This window comes from Lupinus angustifolius, chromosome LG17 (genome assembly GCF_001865875.1).
Source record: "Lupinus angustifolius cultivar Tanjil chromosome LG17, LupAngTanjil_v1.0, whole genome shotgun sequence".
In the NCBI taxonomy this organism is placed as follows: Eukaryota; Viridiplantae; Streptophyta; class Magnoliopsida; order Fabales; family Fabaceae; genus Lupinus; species Lupinus angustifolius.
This window is the reverse complement of record NC_032025.1, coordinates 11,109,024-11,132,075: the sequence shown is the minus strand read 5'-3', so window position 1 is coordinate 11,132,075 and position 23,052 is coordinate 11,109,024. Positions and strand designations below refer to the sequence as shown.

At 34.9% G+C, this 23,052-nt stretch overlaps 1 protein-coding gene across 1 annotated transcript; it reads left to right on the top strand.

The window, feature by feature from the left end:
* Positions 17,706 to 20,649, top strand: LOC109330871. The gene is made up of 3 exons (XM_019565142.1): positions 17,706 to 18,149; positions 20,025 to 20,096; positions 20,470 to 20,649. The coding sequence occupies exons 1-3, from the start codon at positions 17,706 to 17,708 to the stop codon at positions 20,647 to 20,649; spliced, it is 696 nt and encodes a 231-aa protein (XP_019420687.1).

The following is a 23,052-nucleotide window of genomic DNA, read 5'->3' as shown; positions in this document are numbered from 1 at the left end:
CAAGAAGTACCCGCTGAAGGAATGGGGCACACTAGTCCACTCCACATCTCAGTAATGTACCGTGATTGCTTAATCGGTAAGGTCCTAATAGACAATGGCTATCCATTGAATGTCATGTCGAAAAGGACATTTTCCAGGCTCCCATTGGATTCCACATACATAGTGCTAAGATCAATGATAGTAAGGGCGTTTGATGGATCGAAGAGTGACGTCATCGGAGAAATAGAGTTGCCCATAAAGATAGGGCCCTGTGTTTTCCACAGAAGAAGAAGCGGAAGCAGATTTGGAAGAACGGTGCATGCCTCAAGATAAGAATGGAGTATCTAATGAGGAAGCTTGTGAATTCCTGAAATTCATAAAGCAAAGTGAATATAAGGTGGTAGACCAGTTAAGTCGCACCCCAGCTCGGATTTCCATACTCGCTTTATTGATGAGTTCTGAGGCCCACCGAAACGTACTTTTAAAGGTGCTAAACCAGGCACACGTTAGCCATGACATAACCACAGACAAGCTTGATGGTATAATCAACAACATAGTGGCTGACAATTACATATCCTTTAGTGAGCAAGAAATACCCGCTGAAGGAATGGGGCACACTAGTCCACTCCACATCTCAGTAATGTACCGTGATTGCTTAATCGGTAAGGTCCTAATAGACAATGGCTCTTCATTGAATGTCATGTCGAAAAGGACATTTTCCAGGCTCCCATTGGATTCCACATTCATGGCGCCAAGCTCAATGATAGTAAGGGCGTTTGACGGATCGAAGAGTGATGTCGTGGGAGAAATAGAGTTACCCATAAAGATAGGGCCTTGTGTTTTTCAGATTTTGTTCCATGTCATGGACATTAACCCTTCTTACAGTTGTTTGTTGGGAAGGCCTTGGATCCATGCATCAGGAGTTATACCCTCTACTCTACACCAGCGGGTAAAATTCATAAGGGATGGGAAACTGCTGACCATTATGGGGGAGGAGGACGTGTTGATATCGAAACCCTCTGGAACACCCTACATCGAGGCGATAGAAGAGGCTCTCGAAACCTCCTTCCAGGGACTCGAGATTGCCAGTGCCTCCTCGGTGAATGAGGGAATGAAGACACTAAGGCACCAAGCTTCTACGACATCGTCGTTGATGGCTAAAGTAATGCTAAATAAGGGTTACCAACCGAGAAGAGGACTTGGGAAGTTTGGTCAGGGAATTGAAAATATGGTGGTGCTGCAAGGCATAAAAGGGCGGTATGGTCTGGGCTATAAGCCTACTCGGAAGGACTGGGAAAGAGTTGCTAAAGAAAAAAAAAAGAAAAGATTAATAAGACCAGGACAGTCTGAATACACGGCTGGAGGTATTCTCATCCCACACATCAGTCAGACCTTCATCAGTGCTGGGTTTGCGTCTGGGACAATTGCTATGGTGGAGGACAATGACCTAGAAGACCTGATCGATTACGTGATACACTGCCCTCCAAGAACCCTGCTCGGCAACTGGACAGAAGAGGATGTGTCACCACAAGTATTTTATAAAGACATGTAATAAAAATACTAGCGATATCTAGCGCTATTGACTTGCTTTTCATTTTATTTTTTTAAGACATCTACTTGTATTTCCAGATAGTACAAGCAATAAACTCGATAAATGCATTTCATATATCATGTCTCATTTTCTCTATATATATTTTATTCCTCACACACACACACATTACCCCAAAACACGCAAAATAAAAATGAAACCAAGATATAAAAAAACTAATCATGCCATCCACCCCAATGTAGATCCAACGACAACCCCGGAAATAATAACCATGTTACTAGCCACTCATACATTCATGACCATCTGGTCAGTTTAATCGATGAGGAAGATAGTGATGAAGAGTGGGAAGCCCCACCTGAGCTATTAAGGCTAGTTGAGCAAGAGTCCAGAGAAATTGTGCCTTAGAGGATCCCGTGCTTGACGACCTCAAATTTTACTTTCAAGGACCCCGTGCTTGACGACCTAGAAGTCAATCACTTCAGAACTCATGCCTGTTGTAAATTAATTTCCAAGCTTCGGCATCGCACAAACCTGCATTCTTGGTTAGATCCCACTCTCTATCACACCACAACATAAAGTCTTTTTGGACCTCAACAAAATTAGCATTCATTTCTTTACTAGTTACTTATCATGATAGCACTCAAATCACGGTTTATGCACTACCTAATAAGCAACAAGTAATGAGGGGCAGTTGTGAACACCCAATTTTGTCCGGCCCAAAAATCCTTCAAAACTAATTTTTCCATAAATAATGCTTTGGGATGCAAATCTCATCAAATCAAATAAATTTTATATGAATTTGGTTAGGTTGCATGAGTTATTTTAAATAAAAAATTAAATCTCTAAATGATTCCATTTTTACTCAGATTTGACCAAGAGTTTAACTCATGGATTGCAATCTCGCAATTTGCAAATCAAGTAAATTCGATATTAAATTGATTGAGATTGCATTTTTTAAAATAAAATAATAATAAAAAATGTTTCTTAATTAATTATTTTAAATGGTCTATATGACCCAATGCATCAAAAGCAATCTCAACTCAAATTTTCAAAAGATTTTAAGTGAATATTTAATCTCAATTCAGTCCCAAAGTTTAATTTCGAAGCAAAATAAAAGAAGTTTTAAAGTGACTTAATGGGTTCCGTAGCATATAGAATCAATTAAAAATTTATGATTATGATGATTATCCCATTTATTTTCATTTATGATATTCAACACCAAAACCAAAAAAGAAAAAAAAAACAATTCTGAATCTTTAAGAATTAGATTTGAATAATATGTGTCATAGTGATATAAGGTCAAATTTTCACTCCGCATTAATTTGCAAGATCATATTTATTCTAATCCTTAGAGACCTAACAGCCTTGGCTTCCAAATCTGCACAGATTTGAAATCGGCTAGTGATAAAGAGTATCAAATTAGATTAATGGAATGAGACAATTAACATTAAAGGAGTGATAATTCAAATTTTGAATATGGACTCTCAGCATGAGGCACGTGTGTTTTTGTGAATACATTGCCAAAGGCAAATTTCAAAGCTGCAACATCATTATTTGAATTAAAGGCATTTCATATCAAATGAATAGTGCTGCAATTTAGGATATATTGTTTGCTGCACCACATACCAGGGGGCGTTAAGGTCAGATTATGAATCTGATTTAAGCAAATCAAATATTCCCTCATAACTTCCTCCAATGCCTTAAATGAGAGGATTCTCTCTTGTAATATAAAAAGGCAGTACACACAGAGACAAAGGGATAGGGAAGAAAAAAACGAAAAAAGCATTCCGCATATAGAAAAAACCAAAGTCTTCAGAAAAGTAGCCACAAAACCAAAAACAAAATACCCAAAAGATCATACCATCTCATTCTGGCAACTCATAACATCCCAAAACAATCCATAAAAATCATAAACCCATTTCCAAACAAAAATCCAAAAATCTAGATACCATAAAATTCTCAACCATTGACAATCGCCAAGCACCTAAAACATCCATCAACATACATCCCGCAGAAAATATTCTATACATTCAAATTAGTCCCGAGAACAAGAAGGATAATAAGGTTCATTAGCTACTACAAAGTATCAAAAGGAGTGGCAGCATATAAAGCACTATCGTGTTTGCCAGGTTAGTCATTCACTATATAATGAATAAACTTTATGCATAAATGTGTTCTCCATCCACTGTTTACATTCAATACATACATATAATGTTTTCAGAAACATACGGAATACATAGTCAGAAGCACCTACACATTATAATACTACTCGCACAAAACACCTTTTTTTTATAAATCAGAATAGTGTTCCACATACTCATAACTTTAAATATTCAAGAACACTTTTAGCTTCAAGGGCAAAATAGAAACAGTTCTTAATCCCAATAAGGTGGCGAAAAAATGATCATATGAATTCTAAAGCAAAAAATATATACCTGTTCCTCAACGCCACCACCATTGTTGGTTCATGAACACCGAGAAAAGACAATAGGGATAGTGTACCCCTGGCCAATCTCACCGCATCCCTCGGGATCCCCCTTTCCTCATTGCGCAAGTCTTCACCAAGCTTCGTTCCCGTAGGTCTGGCCGTCCCAATCGTGGAACTTCAAAGCCACCATTATTAGTGGCACAATTCCTTCAAACCTGCAGCCCTCTGCCTTTGAGCTATGGCTGCCGTCAAAGATGAGAGAGTGAAGAAAGAGATGAGAGGTTATGAGTGAAATGAGATATTAGGGATTTCAAATTCCCCTTTGCTTACCTCCACCCCTTTCTTAAAAAACCGGTATGCCTATTTCTAATGCCCAGGTCCTTTTTTTCCCTTTTAATCCATTTCATGCCTTTTTACTTTGTTTGTGTTTTATTAGTTAGGCAAATTGGTGGCCCATTATGAAGCCCATAGCTCTTCTTTCTTTAAGCCATTAGGATGACATTATGAATTGGTGGAGCATATGATGCATCAGTCTTAGTTTGCTTATAAATTAACCCAAAATAGTTAATTATAGTTTAACTAAATATCACTCTTTTAAACTATAAAAAAGGGTATAATATTAGTAATAGGAAGCATTTTAAAATGGGAATTCGGTAACGATGTTATGACTCGTGTTGCATCTTTCTATCCATTCGAGCCAAGAAGCGGTTGCGGTTATTAGTACTGTCTTTGTCATTTATCGAAGCAAATAGAAGGTAAGTAACCAATGTCAACTCTTCGTTTATAATTCTCCCAACCATCTTAAATATTTGTAGGCTTTTAATCAATTAAAATTAACCAAATTAATCATTTTTTTTAAAAGAACTACGTAGTCTTGATTTCCCTATTGCACCCGAGGATACTTAGAAGCAGTATGAACTTGTCAGACACAAATAAAAAAAATAAAAAAATATTTTGTTTAAGCAATTTAATTTAAATAAATTAAGGCTATTCAATTTATGCAATTAGTTAGGGTACCGTTTTATTACGGGCGAACGGGGTGCTAATACCTTCCCAATTCGTAACCGAATCCCGAACCTGGATATCAAAATTCTGAAAGCCCAATGCGATTGGGCTTTAAATATTTTTCTACATTTTTTAACCATAAAATATAGTGGTGACTCTAATAAGGTCGTGCAACCGAAAGTCGGGGCGCGACAGGGACTAAAGGCCGCTATTGAGTCAAAAGCCAAGATCCTAGAAGTATTTGGGGATTCCGCTCTAGTAATCCATCGGATAAAAGGAGAATGGGAAACTCGGGATAGCAAATTGGTGTCTTATAGAGAATACATCCTGAAGTTGGTTAACCGGTTCGACCAAGTAGATTTCTATCATATCCCTAGAGAAGACAATAGGTTGGCCGATGCATTGGCAACCTTGTCTTCAATGTTCCATGTTGGGGGAGACAACTTACTACTCTTTCAAATAAAAGACAATACCGAACCTACTTATTGTAACATAGACGAAGAAGAGTCCGATGGAAAACCATGGTATCACGACATAAGAGAGTACTTGAGAAATCAAGCTTATCCTCCCAATACTTCAGAAAATGACAAAAGAACACCCAGAAGACTAGCCACAAACTTCTTTTTGAGTGGGGATGTCGTTTACAAAAGGAATCATGATATGGTATTTCTCTGATGTCTGGAAGCCAAGGAAGCTCAAAAAATGGTGGAAGAAATGCATGAGAGAACTTTCGGAACCCATGCGAATGAACATGCTATGGCTAAGAAAACCATGAGAGCGGGTTATTTCTGGTTGACAATGGAGACCGACTGTTGCAATCATGTGAAGAAATGCCACAAGTGCCCGAAATGGATGTCATCGGTCCTATAGAGCCAAAAGCTTCTAATGGACATCGATTCATCCTAGTCGCCATAGATTACTTCACTAGTGTGACCCGGAAGGTAGTCATTGGGTTCATTAAAAGAGATTTAGTATGTCGATATGGGTTACCAAACCAGATCATCACTGATAATGTGACCAACCTGAACAACAAGATGATGTCCGAGATGTGCGAGAAATTCAAAATAAAGCATCATACATCCTCACCATACAGACCCAAAATGAATGGATTCGTGGAAGTAGCCAATAAGAATATCAAGAAGATAGTCCAGAAAATGGTTGTGACTTACAAAGACTGGCACGAGATGCTACCATTCGCCCTACATGGTTATCGTACTTTAGTCCGCACTTCTATGGGGGCTACTCCATATTCCTTGGTTTATGGCATGGAGGATGTTCTTCCACTTGAGGTAGAGATCCCATCTCTAAGAGTCTTAGCAGAGGCTGGTCTTAAGGAATCAGAATGGGTTCAAGCTAGACAAGATCAATTGAATATGATAGATGGTCGAAGACTAACTGCAATTTGTCCTGGACAGTTGTACGAAAAAAGAATGATGAGGGCATATGCAAAGAAGATCTGACCACGCCAATTCAGGGAAGGAGATTTGGTGCTAAAGAAGATCTTGCCAATCCAGACGGACAGCCGAGGAAAGTGGGCTCCAAATTATGAGGGTCCATACGTAACCAAGAAAGCTTTTTCTGGCGGGGCCATAATCCTAACAGACATGGATGGGGAAGATCTGCATCTCACCATATAAAAAAAAAAAAAAAAAGAAGAAAAAAATATTCATGCGTCGATCGCAATATTTTCATTTACCTTTTTGCACGAGGGAGAATGATGTAAACAAAACCCGTATGGTGTAGACCTCAGACAAGTCGTCTTGATGACACAAGGCGTTCTTGATATTCCAAAACACTAAGAAGATATCCCTAGTCACCCTTTTGAGCCAAGACGATATGAAAGAAGCTCATTCGAGAAAGAAACACCTTTAAAATATTGTGAACATGGGGAAAGGGTAGTTTTCCAATAAACATTCACAGAGCCCAAAAGAAAGGATGATACTATAAAAATAAAAGCTCGCTAGGAATTTCAATAAACTCCTAAGCAAAAGTTAGGGTACATACAAACTCAAAAGAGAAATCCTAAGAAAAGTTAATTCATGAAGATGGTATGAATAAACATCCTACCCAAAGTTAGGCTCTAGAGAACGATTAGAAATAGGATTATGGAGGTTATGGAGGAATGTGGGATGGGAAACACATTATTTGAGCTATATATCTATTCTTTGTTAGCCACACTAGCCAAGCCACGTTACAAGCTCTAAAAGTCATTGTTTATAGTCGAACGTCTGAGGTACACATCAGAGCATAAAATAAACTGACTCCAAATAAATTGGTGCATATCTTTTTCAAAAACCTTTACATATTGTGATCCTCGCATGAATAAAATAAAAAATAGTAACAAAATGTTTCAAAGGCCCGTTAAGTTGAAAACCCGAAAGGGCGACTTAAGCAAAAATTAGGGACACTAAAAGAAAAGGAAGTACCTCTCAAAGCATAGTATGTCAATCAGACATCGCCAGAATTTGGGGCAAAATTTTGGTTGGTACAGGAGAATACATCAAGTAACACAATCTCTTTTGAAGAAGTCAACATCAGAGTTAGAGGGACGGGGCAGATTATGAATGGTTCAAGAAACCCATCAAATAACATCAGTCTTCTCCAAAGGAATCAGTAGTAAGACCGGAAACTGGGGCATATTTTGCTTAAAAAATATGTATTACCCAAATTGGGAAAATTTCAGAATTAGTTATAAGGTTTGGGTCAGGGTTTTGGCTTAAGACGAGCTTGTATGACCTTCATTTTCATAAAGCTAAAAGGAGACGAATAAATTTGGTTTTTTTATATATATATGCTTTTGTGTCTTTTAGTATGCAAATCATTTTCCAATAAACAAAAATATACAATTTACAAAAACATTGATCCTAATTTTCAGTCTGTCTTGATGCATGGTGCTTAAAAGGTGTAAAAGGGGGCACAAACACGAACCTCGACAAAAGCAATATCCGATCTCTTACCAAATGTTAGCGGGTATAATGTTTAGGGGTGTTGCAGAAGCATTATACGGCTTTCCAATAAGCATAAACAAGCATGCATAATCATATCATTCAAAGCACAATCATATCTATATACGAACTCCGACATAAACCTCATGCTTCACAAACCAACCATCGCATATAACCCTTTTACAAAAATATCACAATCATGCATTCAAATTGTGCATTCCTACATCGTTTTGGGAGCATGGGTGCCTCAACAAATCCCTGCATCATTTTGGCAGCATGGGTGCCTCAACAAATCCCTGCATCGTTTTGGCAGCATGGGTGCCTCAGCAAATACCTGAATCGTTTGGTAGCATGGGTGCCTCAGCAATCCCTGAATCGTTTGGCAGCATGGGTGCCTTAGCAAGTCCCTGAATCGTTTGGCAGCACGGGTGCCTCAACAAATCCCTAAATCGTTTGGCAGCATGGGTGCCTCAACAAATCCCTGAATCATTTTGCAGCATGGGTGTCTCAGAAAATCCCTGAATCGTTTGGCAGCATGGGTGCCTTAGCAAGTCCCTGAATCGTTTGGCAGCACGGGTGCCTCAACAAATCCCTAAATCGTTTGGCAGCATGGGTGCCTCAGCAAATCCCTGAATCGATTTGCAGCACGGGTGCCTCAGCAAATCACTGGTCCATCACGGCAAGCGCGGGAACTTCCTCGACAAATCCCTGGCTCATCAGCAAAGCATTGATATGCTTCATAAAAATTCGATATCTTCATAATGGCATTTTTCTGAGCCTTAACAAAAATAGCGTTCATTTCTTTACTTGTTACTTACCATAATATCTTTCAAACCTTGGTATGTTTGCTATCAGGTAAGTAACAAGTAAAGAGGGGCAGCTATGAACATTCAATTTTTGTCCGTCCCAAAAAAAGCCCAAAGTGTTTAAATTGAAAACAATGGAACATTTTTTTGCTTAGTATCAATGAATAAAAAATAATAATTACGTCCATGTATGGAAGAAATATAATGAGTAATAATTTTAAATTTAGGTTGATAAGGTCCCTAAATCTAAGTGGTTGGGTTAACCGAAAATATAACAAGTGATAATGCTAATTTTATGTCGATAAGGTTCCTACATCTAAGTGATTGGGTTAACCGAAAATTCAAAATAATAAAGATAACTAAAAATAATTAAATTAAAATGGACCCTAAAAAGCCCACAATCGCTTTTTTAAGAAAAGAGGATAAAAATAGACTTTATTATATTTTGCTTTTTCGAATTTCCTTGTAAAAATAAAAAAAAGATTATTATTTTTCCATTTCTTTATTATTAATTTTATAATTGAATTCGAATTTATGATAAATAGAAGATGATATATCATAAATATCCATTTTTGAATTCCAAATAATCAATAAAATGGTTTATTATTTTAATTTTTTTGAAATATAATTTTAAGATAAATTAAGCATAACCAAGGGTATTTTTATTTTTTGAAGAAATTCAGATATGTAAAAAAATAAATAATATAATATAGCTTATATCTAGTTATCATAATTCATTTTATGTATATCTTATATCTAGTTATCATAATTCATTCTAATAATGGCTTTAGTGCCATCCTACATCTTATGTATAGCTTATATCTAGTTATGATAATTCATTTTATGTAGTCAAATTTAAAATATTTTTTTTAACTAACTTTAAAAAACATATTATGACCCAGTGGTGAAATGATTATAATATGAGAAACTTATTTCCTAGTGTATGTATACTAACATTGTAGTACAAGATACAAAATATATATTAATAACATTCATCAGTGTTATAAAACTTGATTTAGATTACTCGATTTGATGGTAAATTTGGCACCTGACTAATCCCAATAGCTCATTTGGTTGGTCTTGCATTAAGTAGAGAGTTCATTTTGGATAGTTTAAGCCTAAAATTAGTCATTCAATTGATCGAACAATCCATTTTTTTTAAAAATCCTCAAACAATATCATTTTGAGATCGAAAAAATATGTTACTTTTAAATTTATTTGTTTAATATCGTTTTGGATAATGCTCTGCTAGGGCTGGACATCTCCAAAGATCTGAGAATCTTCTCCAAGCTTCTTGGAAATCTTCTTGCTTCATCATGTGGAACAACCCCATACCCTGGACCTTCCTCGATGGTCTTGACACCTCCCCACAGCTTAAAACACATCCTAAACCGGTCAAGAAGTCATTTTCTTAAGTGGTGACAAATAACTGTGATATTTCATTATCTCAACTTCCCCAATCTTGTCTCAAAGGTGACTCAATTGCTGTCAAAATATCGGAATGAATATCAGGCAGGCCTAAAGCGGTGCAAAAATCATCTTCATGGAAGAATCATCTTCTCCAAAGAAGATACTCCAACGAAGTTCCTTGATCTCAAAGATAAGCTCACAGGTCTGTGGAGCATGATAAGTAAATGGATCATGATTTCTCTTGGTAAGAGTTATTATGATTTTTCATTTTCAAATGTCGAGGACATGAGAACCATTTGTGCCACTGGTACCTGGAACCTTCGTCCTGGAGTTTTGAGGTTATTCTTATGGACTCCTGACTTCAATCCTAGCATTCAGAAACTTTCTCATTCACAATGTTGGGTGAAAATCCGTGGTTTGCCTTAGGAATACTGGAGCCCTCGTATCATCTTCTCAATAGGGGGGATTGGCACTCCAATTGCTTTGGATGAGGCTACTAACAGCAGAGTTTTTGGCCATTTTGCCATTTTTCAAAAACTTTGGTGGACATAAATCTCAAAGCATCCCTGCCTGATCAAATTCTAGTAGAGAGGGAAGGATTTGCTTTTTTTGTCTACCTTGAGTATGAGAATCTCCCTGACTATTGCATAGCGTGTCAAACTATTGGTCATTTAACCTACAACTACAGGAAAAATGCTAAAAAATATTTGGCAGAGGAACTCCCAAAGCTTCCTAGGAAGCCTGCAGCATCTGCACAAAGTTAGATTCCTATAAAGGAAAGTGAGTTGGTGATCAACTTGGAGATTGACAACAGGGAGGTTGAAAATTTGGACAAATTAGAGAAGATTGTCTTGTCTCCCTCTAAGGGCTCTCAAGCTTCCTATGAGGAGGAGACTCCATCTAGGGTGGATAACATAGTAGATGGAAACATTCCAACTCATGAACAAAGGGATTCTGAGGAATTCATTGTCCAAGCAAGTGAGGAAATGGTCAACCAGATTGCTGCCAAGGAAACCAGAATTGTTGGAAGACTCTAGGCAGATGAGGAAGATGTGATTGAAGAGACTAAAGGGAGTCAATTCTCTGTTGTGCTTTCGAAATCTCAACAAAAGGCTAAAGAAAAAAGAAATGTCTGAAAAAGTGCACTTTACCCGTAGGAGTGGATACATTAATGCCTCTCAATGAAGGTTTTGTATTGGAATTGCAGAGAGGTTAGGAATAAAAAAACTAGGCTTGTCTTAAAAAAGCTTTGTTTGTCCAATAAACTAGACATGTTGTTCATTGCTGAACCTAAGGTCACTATGGATGTAATAAATACTCAGTTTTGGTATGAGTTAAAGCTCAGACACTTTGTATTGAATGACAGGGGACCCACCCTTCCTAGTATTTGGGGATTTTGCTCTTTGGATTTGAGTCCTACAGTGATCACTATCTCGGATCAGCAATGTTCCTTGTCTATATTGTGGAACAACAAGACTTTTTTCGTAAGTGCCATCTATGCTCACACACACTATCTCCAAAGAAGGTTTCTTTGGGAGAAAATTCAATCTCTAATGCTTGCTCACCCTGGTCCTTGGTGTTGCATTGGAGACTTCAATGCAGTTCTGGGTTCAAATGAATGTAGGAATGCTAGACTGCCTAATAAAGTCCCTTGTGAGAATTTCCAAAAGTTCACTGACACCTCAAGATTGACTCACTTGTCAACCAGGGGGGCTGCTTTCACTTGGATTAATAAGAGAAGGGGGAGGCTCTCACTGAAAAAGACTGGATATATGCTTATGCAATGATACTTGGATTTCCAGTTGGCAGAATGTTGCTTGTTGCATTATTCCTAGAGTTGCTTCTAATAACCATCCCATTCTATTTTGTTCTGAAGTTTCTGATAGCCTTAGATCATCTCAATTCAGATTTCACAAAATGTGCCTTAGGCTCTCTGATTGCAAAATATTGGTGGAGGAGTCTTGGAGTGTTCCAATTCTTGGTTGTCCTATGTTTATTCTATCTCAAAAGCTTAAAAATCTGAAGATTAAACTAAAGATTGAAATGCTAATATATTTGGTAATGTGCATCTCAGAGTCATGAATGCTTTGGCCAATGTTGAGATAATTCAAAGTTGTATCAATGCCTCTGGTCCAGATCCACACTAATTAGATCAGGATCTGCATGCTCAAAACCAATTACTGGAAGCTTTAACAATTGAGGAGGATTTATAGAAGGAAAAATCTAGGCTGGACTAGCATATCCATGGTGATAGAAAGACAAGCTTCTTTCACAAGGTCACTAAGATAAGGCATGCCACTAAATCAATGTCCATCCTGAAAAAGGGTGAGGAGGTTCTGACTACTCAGCAGGAAATAAGCAGCCATGCTCTTACCTTCTACAAGGATTTATTTGCCTTAAACAATAAATGTGTTAGTAATTCCCTTATTCAAAATGTTATTCCTAGCTTGGTGGGCAATGAGAAAAATGCAATGCTAATTAGTATTCCTACTAGTGAGGAGATTAAGGCAGTTGTTCGCTCTATGAATGGGGAGGGAGCCCCTGGCCCTGATGGCTTTGGGGGTTGCTTCTATCAACACTCTTGGGAGATTGTTGGTAAGGATGTGTGCAACTCTGCACTCAATTCTTCTTACATGGTTGGGTTATGCCTAATATGAACTCTAACTCTATAATTCTGATCCTTGAGCCTCCTAATGCTGAAAGGATTGAGGATTATACACCCATTGCTCTAGCTAACTTCCAATTCAAAATCATCACTAAAGTTCTAGCTGACATATTAGATTCTATTGCTGCTAGGATTGTTTCTCCCAATCAAAGAGGCTTCATCCAGGACAGAAATATTAAGGACTGCATATGCATTGCCTCTGAAGCAATTAACCTGCTTGAGCACAAAACTTTTGGTGGTAACTTGGCAATCAAGTTAGACATAACTAAAGCTTTTGACACTATGGATTGCGGGTTCCTTCTTGATTTTTTAAAGGCTTTTGGTTTCAGTGAAACCTTTATCAAAAGGATAAGCACTATTCTACATTCTACACAGCTTTCTATTAATGTCAATGGCCAAAATATGGGTTTTTTCAGCTGTTGTCCTGGTGTTAGGCAGGGAAATCCTCTATCTCCCATCCCTTTCTGCCTGGCTGAAGATGCTCTGAGCAGAGAGATCACCAAGCTTGTGAATGAGAACAAAATGAGATCCATTTCGGGTCCAAAAAATTTGCAACTTCCTAGTCATATCCTGTATGTTGATGACATTCTAATTTTCTGCAAGGGTGTTAAAAAGGAGCTTGATTGCCTAAAAAAGCTCCTGCAAGTTTACGCTAATGCTTCAGGCTAAAACATAAATCCTTCTAAGTGCAAATTCAATATAGCTAAGGCAACTCCTAGAAAGATTGTTACTCTTTCTTTATCTCTTGGCTTCCTCCTTGGCTCTCTTCCTTTTCACTATTTGGGAGTCCCTCTCTTCAAGGGTAAGCCTAAAAAGGTGCATCTCCAACCAATTGCTGACAAAATCATCCATAAATTGGCAAGGTGGAAAGGTCTAATTTTGTCAATAATGAGAAGGGTTGAACTGGTCAAGTATGTGATTCAGAGTATGTTGGTTTATAGATTCCACATATATCATTGGCCTTCAATGATGATCAAGCATCTGGATTCTTGCATAAGGAACTTCATTTGGTCAGGGGATATAAAGAAAAAAAAATTGGTGATTGTTGCTTGGGATTAAGTCTGCTGCCCTGCTTAGATGGGTGGTTTGGGCATCAAGTCTCTCTAGAAAATGAACCAGACTGCTTTGATCAAACTAGCTGGGAGATGAGAACTTCAATCATTGCTTGGACTATCCTCTTTAGAAGCAGGTATGAGGATGTTGAGACCCCTCCTAACAGATTCTTCAAATCCTTTGTTTGGCAGGGTATAAAGATGAATTGGCAATCAACAACAGACAATTCAAGATGGTTAATTGGCAATGGTCAACATACAAACTTCTGGACTGATAATTGGTTGGGAGAACCTCTGGTCCAATCTCTCAACATCCCTCAGGCTTGGCACTCTATCCTTAAGGCAACTGTTGCTGATTTTATTCATGAAGCCAAATGGACAATTCCTAACTGGTTGGCTCAAGGCTTCCCTCACATAGCTCTTCAAATATCTAGCACAATAACTTCACTCAAGGATGATAAGCTCATATGGCAGAATTCTAATGATGGAGTCCTAACTCTTAAAGATGTTTATAGATGAATTACTCATGCCAATAGTCCTATTAACTAGTGCAAGACAATATGGTCTGTTTCAACCCCTCCCTCCAAATCTTTCACAACCTGGAGACTAATCAAAGGCAAAATGCCAACGGATGACAACTTGCAAAAAAGAGGCTGCTCATTGGTTTCTCAATGTAATCTTTGCAAGAAGGGCATGGACAGTTCTCAATGTAACAACATAAAAATTTATTTCTATGGTAATGAAATAAAATAACTTTTTTAAAATTGATAAATATTTATTTTGTATATAAAAAATAATTTTAAATTCCTAAAATAAATATTATATAATATTTGAGTCAATCTAATACTTCAACATAGTTAAATGAGTTCGGGTAATGCACTATTTAAATTCTTCATGTTCTATATTTTTAGGCTTTGGCCTACCCTAGATCACTACTAGTACCCAAAGCCCAAAGGGTCTGCTACTCGTGGGCTACTAGGTTCCTAGTGGACCGCCAAATTATTTAAAAAATAAAACTAACTTATATATTTGTCTGCATATTTTCTATAATAATGTGTGTTATTTTAGACACTAAAAAAAGAAGAAAAATGATAAAAATAATTATAAATCATAAATTAAAGTACAAGTTCACAATTTTAAATTATTACTTAAATCTAAATATTTTTACTAAAAACATAATTTAAAATAACATAATAAAACATATCAAACATCTAAATCTAATATCATCCATTAACATTACATCACAATTATATATTAACAAACATAGCATCATTATTTAATAACATAATATCAAAATTATAACAAAAAATATTTTAATTATGTTATTATATATATAGAATTAGGAATTGAGTCTGAGTACTCGTAGGTCCAAGTACCTCATTACATGGAGTCAACCAACAATAAATTTTGAAACATATGTTCTCAATTATGTGAAGATCCACAAACATTGACCAAAATTGAACCGTTGCGAATATTACAGTGACTACTGATACATCTTGGTACCTATTACTATTGCTTATTGGAAAAACATTTTTAGTGATATGAAAATATTTTATTGGATGTGATCTATGAAGCACGGATTCGCCAAATACCCTCGCGTATCGGTGTCCGACACGTATTCGACACGGATACGTTCAGATTCGCAAAGGATACGTGTCCATAGAGTATCCAAAATTAAAAAATAAAAATAAATATCAAGACACGTATCAGATTCGTTTTCAATAAGATATATGATATATAGATCTGTTTTCAATAAAATATAAGATATATAGATTCGTTCTTATGATAAGATAGATTTGTTTTCAATAAACACTCACTTATTTAAAGGTCACATCATATCAACTTACCATCACACCACATTGACCCTCAAATAGTTGGTACTTTCCGATCCATAATGTCGTCGGCCGATGCTTAGTGTTACTGCCTCTACCGCCATAGGTATGTTGTGAAGAGCAAACAGAAAAAGACTTACCTTTCTTACTTCTTAGTTTCTTTTCGCTTCGTATGTTTATAAAGAGAATAGGATATGTGAGTATGAATAGAGAAGATAAATAAAGGGTTTACCTTTATTTCTTAACAAAGAAGAGAAGAAAGAGGGTAGGAGAGAAGAAGAGGATTTACACTTATAATTTTATCATAATTTATGTATTTTTTATTAATTTATACGCATATCCCTGAACGTATCGTATCCTACATTTTAGAAAAAAGCGTATCGACGTATCGGATACGTATCGTATCCGATACACGTATCCGTATCTGTGCTTCATTGGATATGACTATAAGTTTTATTCTTCATTTTAAAGAAACATTGTTAAAGCTTTAATTTTCTACTTAAATTTTATTCCTTAAGGTTATATACATTCATTTTGTAAAACATAAAAAAAAGTATTTAAAGATGAAAGCATAAATATTTAACCATTAAATAATATTTCAATTTAAGGATATAAAATAAAAATATTTTTTATTATTTATTTAGTTGATAACTATTTATTGTGTTGGTCAAAAACATTTATTTAAGGTGATAAAGCTAAAATTTAATCATTAAATGATTTTATATTTATTTTAAAGGAATAAATAAACAAATTATAGAATTATTTATTAAGGTGGTAATTTTTTTTAGTGAAAATATTTATTTACACGTGATCAAACAAACATTCAAATAAAAATATTTTGAGTTTATTTGGTAATTAGAGAAACTAATTTCAAGGTTATAAATTGAAACTTCATTTATTAACATGATATATTTATTCTTTAAAGTTAAAATAAAAAAAATATTTAACTTTATATTACTTTTTATGAAAACTATATTTTTTAATTTAAAAAGTACCTTAAATAAGACAAAATGTTCATTGAAGTTTAATAAAATTAAAATATTTAAACAATAAATGTATCTTTATTTTTAAGCTAAGAAAAATAAAAGTTGTAATATTTAAATAATTTTAAATTAAAAAATAAATATTTTTAAACAAAAATATATATATATATATATATACTTTTTAACTACTTTACCTTTTCCTTAACTTCTTTTTGGTTTTCCATTTACCATTTTCCCGCTGTTGTAGCACACAATATTTTAGAAAAAACTCTCTTTCTCCTCGTGACTCATGCGTTATGTCGCTTTCCTTCGCTATATAAATGTATGTTACATGATATTCCTAATTACCGAATTTACCATATTTTCTCTCTCACTCCTTTGATCAGTCTCTCTCTGCATGGACTTTTACTCATCCTCGATCCTTCCTTCTTCTCCCCCTCATCGCCCTATCGATGCCTACCCCAATCTCAACATAATCAACTCCTTCCTAAACCACCATACTTCTCCTGCTACTCTTGATCCTCCCCCACCATGCAATGACGACCACCCTTCTTATTCCAAAGTAACCTAATTTTATCTATTTTAAATTATCTTTTCATTTAGGAGTGTTTTTATGACCTAATTTTAATTTGATTTCATGTATTTGGGTGTGATTCAGATGATTTGTAGTGCAATTAGAGCTTTGAAAGATGAAAATGGTTCTAGCAAGACGTCTATTGGGAAGTACATCGCACAAGAGTACAAAGATCTCCATCCTCCCAATCACGACACCTTGTTGACTCAAAACCTAAAATACTTGAAGAAGAAGAATATTCTCATTATGGTTAAAAGTTCCTACAACTTCCCAGCTGCTAGATCTGACAAACTGATGTCACTTTCACTATCTTCCTCCTCCTTTGTCTCGAGGGGACATAATTGTCTGCCAAAGCCCAATCCTGATTCGAAGTCGAATCCTCAATTGGAGCAGAATGTTTAGCCCAAATCAACTAAGCTTGGGTTGAATGACTAGGGTGAATTTAGTAGTAGTGTTGCTCGTGCTACTACTGAAGTGATGAAAACGAGTCAGAGTAATTCGTTGAAGGTTTTTGGTGAGGGAGAAGGCGTGAGTTCAACATTGAGACTCGAAAATGGGAAAAGGGTTCGTCGTCCTCCAGCGAAGTATCAATCTTTTTTGAGTGTGGACATAATTTCTAACGACCACGAGCAGAAGCCAAGGCGCCCATCGAAAGCCCATCTGAAGCCCATTGTCGTTCCCTCTGCTGCTCGTAGTAATGATGGTGGTGTCCCTCCCCCTGTCGATGCTCTTGAGCTTGCTCAATTGCCATCGAATTCTATACCCATTGGCTCTCCCAAGCCCCGAGGGAGGCCTAAGAAGAATGTTGTTGCATCACCATCTATTGCTGGTTGTTCTGCTGCCTATGGTGGCGGTAAGAAGCCTGTTGTGGCGAGGAAGCCGATGAAGAAATCCATTGGAAAGCCCATGGGCCACCCAAAGGTGATACTTTCTTACTTCTTTTAATGCTTTTTATTTTGCTTCTCTTACCCAATACACAACATTGGTACATTTAATTGTTATTAGATTGACGTGCTCATTTGTATAAAAGTCATGGTTTTAATATTTTTGGGTGGACACATTAAGATCCATACTAGATTTTATTGCCTAAATTAAATATACTAGTTTTCAATTATTACCCTCTTTAATTTTAGAAATACATGCATTGAAAACATTTTGGCCCGAATGAAAAAATAGTGTTTGGTTTTTGTAATAAGTTCCTTCAGTTTAGATGGTTTTTGTAATAATATAGAGAGAAGAAAAAAGTCATCTCTTTATTTGTATTAACTATTTGCAGATGGAAAAAATTTGTAATATTTTTTACTTCTTGTAGTTTTGTTTTTACATTTGAGTAAAACATTACTAGCTGTAATAATTTGAGTAAAACATCGAACACTAATATTAGTTTTTCTTAGGTGGACTTTGGAGTGAAGGTGATAGTAAATGAAAATATCTTAGGATGATGTTTTTTTTGGTTTCCCACAGGTATCCTCGTACTGGAGGCAATCCTATCCGAGCCGGGAACATCCACAGGTACGTGGGGCTAACTCTCCTAATGGGTATTTTTTTCATCCACAAGACTCGAACCCGAGTTCTTGCTTAAGGAGAATCAAGCATGTACCACTTGAACCAACGCCAATTGGTATCTTAGGATGATGTTTGATGAAATCTTCTGAATTTTATGTGTGTCTCTTATAACTGATGAATGGATTATGCAATTTGATTAAGTGAATTTATGGATTTATAGAACTTATGTACAATTTGTATATCAATGTTTTCATGTGATTTGCAATTAATTTTTGTTTCTAATACACTTAATATTTTTTTCTGATGTGAATTTAAGTCAGTGTATGGTTGTTGCTTGAAATTCATTTGTTTTTCTTTTCTAAATTCACGAGATCCTTTATTGGAGGTAATAATAAATGAAAATCTCTTATAGTATTGTTGGTTGAGAAGTTGTGAATCTTATGTTTGTTTATGTATCCCTAAAGTTTTCACCACTTTGCAATGAAGAAATGTGACATTCACACTTTTAAAATAAATGGATCATACATTTAAAAAAAAAAGATGAATGGGGTTATACAGTTTTATTAAGGAACTTTATGGATTATAGAAAATATATGCCAGTTATATATCAATGTTATTGTGTGCTTTGTTATTATTTTATGTTCCCATTGTACTTAATATTTGTGTTATACTTAAGTATTTAAGCCAATTTATACTTGTTGCTTAACCTATGTACATTTTTTCTTTTGTAACTTTATTAGCTTAATTGTAGTAAAATCTTTATTTTTACATCTAGATAAAACATTACTAGATATGATAATTTGAAAAGAAAACATTGTACATCAATATTCATTTTTTCTTGGTTGAACTATGGATTAGGGTGATAATAAATTATAATATCTTACAGTAATGTTTGTTGAAAACCTGTGAATTTTATTTTTGTGTTATACTAACCCTAATTTAACAGTTTGCACTTGACAAATGTAACATTCAGACCTTTATGATGAATAGATTATGGAGTTTGATTATTATATTTTAAATAAAAATAATTATATGAAGACTGAATGATGATTTGACAATAAAAAATATTTACATTGTCCATACTCATATATTAAATAAGAAAATATGTAAAGGTTTTTTATGTGATATGTGATTAGTCTTTGTTCCCAAAACAGTTGATATATTTTAGGTACTATTAATTGAAATCATTTTATTGTTTATTGCTTAAACTCAATTTTATTCTTTTCTAAGTTTATAATTAAGTGGTTTTTGCATACTTGCACATTCCTTTGCATCATTTTTGTGTGACAGGGATCAAAAGTTGCAGTTAAAAACAAGCAAGAGGATATTGAAGCTGACCTAAGAGAGAAGATTCGATATATTGTAAGTTCAAGCAATCTTTGGTTTTCATTCCTATATTGTAAGTATGTCATAATTTTAGCGACCGGATTAGATAACTTATCTTCTGATACGAACAAACATTAATGTAATAACTTGCAGTCACATTTCATTTGCTTTGAAACTGTCTTTAGCTTCTGTTAATATTCTAACTTGCGGTTGTAGTCGCACTTGCTTTATCGCAATTATGTTTGTGACTCAGTTGTTGTGGAAATTCCAAAACCACAATAATGTAAGCACAATAATAATTACGGGGTGCAATTTAAAACAGAAAAACAATTTACATTTTAAATTGTATGTTTATCATGTTTCAAATATGTTATAACATTTTCATCCTTTCGATCTTTGCAATTTACAGCAATCAAAAGTGAGAAGATCTGTTGTAGTGCTGAGGACTTATTTTCACATGAAAAGTCCAGTGGCAGCACGTGCAGCAATTCACCGTCTACAAAATCTGGGAAGTATGGACATCAATTTGCCATTAAGGGAAGATTCACCACTAGTGGTGCCAATTCGGAACGCGATTAACAAACGGTAGCCAACGGTAGATATGATATTTTGTCATCTCCGATTCCCTAAATAGCCGCAGAACCCTTGCCACCCACATTCATAAGCCTATTACAAAAGCTTAATTGTTGGACTTTTCTATGGTTTGTTTATTTGACTTGTAAAAACTTAATTAATCTAGTTAAATTATTAATGTGTATGTGTGATGGCTTTTAAACTTTTATTCAACCTATATATTATGACTCTTCTCCTGTTTTGTTTTAATTTTTACTAGTAGTTTATGTGTGATATTTCTTGTGATTACTCTATTATGACTTTTCTGGGTTATTTGTGCATGCAACTTAATCTGTGGTATAGGGTTTCAGAGAACCTAGGATCCAGCGAAATCTTCATATGTGATATACACATAGATTCATTCAGATTAAATGATTATTTTAATTTTCATTAATCCATGTTTTTATTATCCTTTGTTAGCTTTTAATGTTGTATCTAATTATGTGATTTAAGCTAAAAAAAGTTTTATATGTGGGTTGTTGTTTAATTTGAAAATTAGAATGAGGGATCGGTCAGGATTAGATGTTTAAGTGGTATATGAATAGATTATAGAGAAGTACGTTGAATTCTTTCTTGTTAAGAATCCAAGTAAAAACAAAATGTTCTCGTTATCATGCATCTAATTGTGTTTATGTGTTACATGTCATATCTAGTTTTTGTTTCTATCTGTCACATTATCCTATAACAAAGTTGGACATTTTTTATTCATTTTTGTTTATGATCTATTTGGGAGTTGGATTTTGAGTTGAAAGAATAGAAAAAAAAAAATACTTTATAATCATTTCACAAATACATTTCATAACTCTCAAATCTTTCATTTATCTTTCTTACCCTTTAAAATTATACTTTCAAGCGAAACCTTATGAAGTCAACCTCTAAAAATTAAATATGGTTGAATTCCTTTGATATGAATTAATAATATTTTAGTGTTAAAGCTACTTTTGTGAAGTAGTAAAAGACTCAAGAATAGAGCCAAACGAGTGGCCTAGAGCCGCTATATAGTTTTGTCTGGATAGGAAAAATAAGTATTGGAGAAATAATGTTTGGATGTATGAAGGTTAACAGAAGGGTTTAAAGCTCTAAAATTTGTAGTGCAACGAGGCATTTGTCATATAATAGATGCCATTAATAGGTGGGATTTGAAGGGCAGTATGAGTCTGAATTCTAGGAAGATATACGTTCAATTTAAGGATCATGAACAAAATATTAATAGCTTTGGAAGAGTTTTTTGAAAATAGTTTTGGAAGAAAGATTTTGGGAGGCAAAAGGAAGTATTGGGTACCAACCCTTTCCTCTTTCTTCCTCCACAAAATCTTATGAAGCCAATTCTTTATCTGTTGTTTTTGCATAGCATGAGCTATGATGGTTGTGTTGCATTTACCTTAATTATGGAAATTTTGGGAAGTTGTAGTTGTAATTGAGGTAGTAATGCGATTGAGGAAATTTCTAAAACCATAATGATTGTGGAATATAATTTACAACATGGTACATAAAAGCACACACTAGGTGTATACACTGAGTAAGTATCTTAAATTATCTTCAAATTTAGTCATTTTCTCATATTATATAAAATATTGAAGTATCCCCTCTGGTTTTTAATTATTCTACTTGTTGACTGTTAATAAGCATGGTGATTTTAAACCAACCAAAAAACAGTTTATTTGCAAAGAATTCAAAATAGTGTGTTATGCAGCCAAAAATATGTCCATTAGCCATATTTGTATCTTAAATACAGTCTGAGCAAAACCTTCAAAAAAATCTGTCTGAGTAGTTTTATAGGCCAAAAAAGTCTAACTTTCCAAGATATGTTTCCCTCAAGTTATTAACCCTTTTGCTTTTAGATATTCAAAAATGAAACTTTTGTTTGTCCTCATATCGAACTGAGTTCATAACTTTCCTTGTTATTTGTATTAATAGGGCACGATTTAATTTACCCAAACCTCAACCCATCCAACTACTTCAGTTTTGTATATGTGGGTTTGTAGGACATGTTTTCCTTCAAATAAAACCCTTTATCCATCACTGGGTATTTTGTTTGGGTTATTCTGGGGTATTTTTTTTAGCTTCACTAGGATGTGCAAAGACCTAGTTAACTATTTTTTTTATCAGCAATAAAATTTATTAATAAGAAAAAATAAGATTAGGAAAACAAATACTACTTCTATCCACAAAATCTCTAGAAATTAATAAATAAGGATATAATTGAAAGGGTGCAACACAAACTCCATATATGAGTAGTAAGATTCCAAAATTGTAAGAAAATAAATTACAACAACTCACCTAGGTGGAACGGAAAAGTCTAAAATATAATCTTATTCATCACGTGCCAAATAGAGTTATCTATTTAGTTTCATATTCTAAATAAAATACCTAGGGTTTA

What these genes read in the sequence shown, in the direction of transcription:
- LOC109330871 (XM_019565142.1), top strand. Translation starts at nt 17,706, where the DNA reads ATGAAAACGAGTCAGAGTAATTCGTTGAAGGTTTTTGGTGAGGGAGAA. An exon ending in AGCCCATGGGCCACCCAAAG is followed by an intron (nt 18,150 to 20,024) that starts GTGATACTTTCT and finishes TTTGTGTGACAG; the next exon opens with GGATCAAAAGTTGCAGTTAA. An exon ending in GAGAGAAGATTCGATATATT is followed by an intron (nt 20,097 to 20,469) that starts GTAAGTTCAAGC and finishes TGCAATTTACAG; the next exon opens with CAATCAAAAGTGAGAAGATC.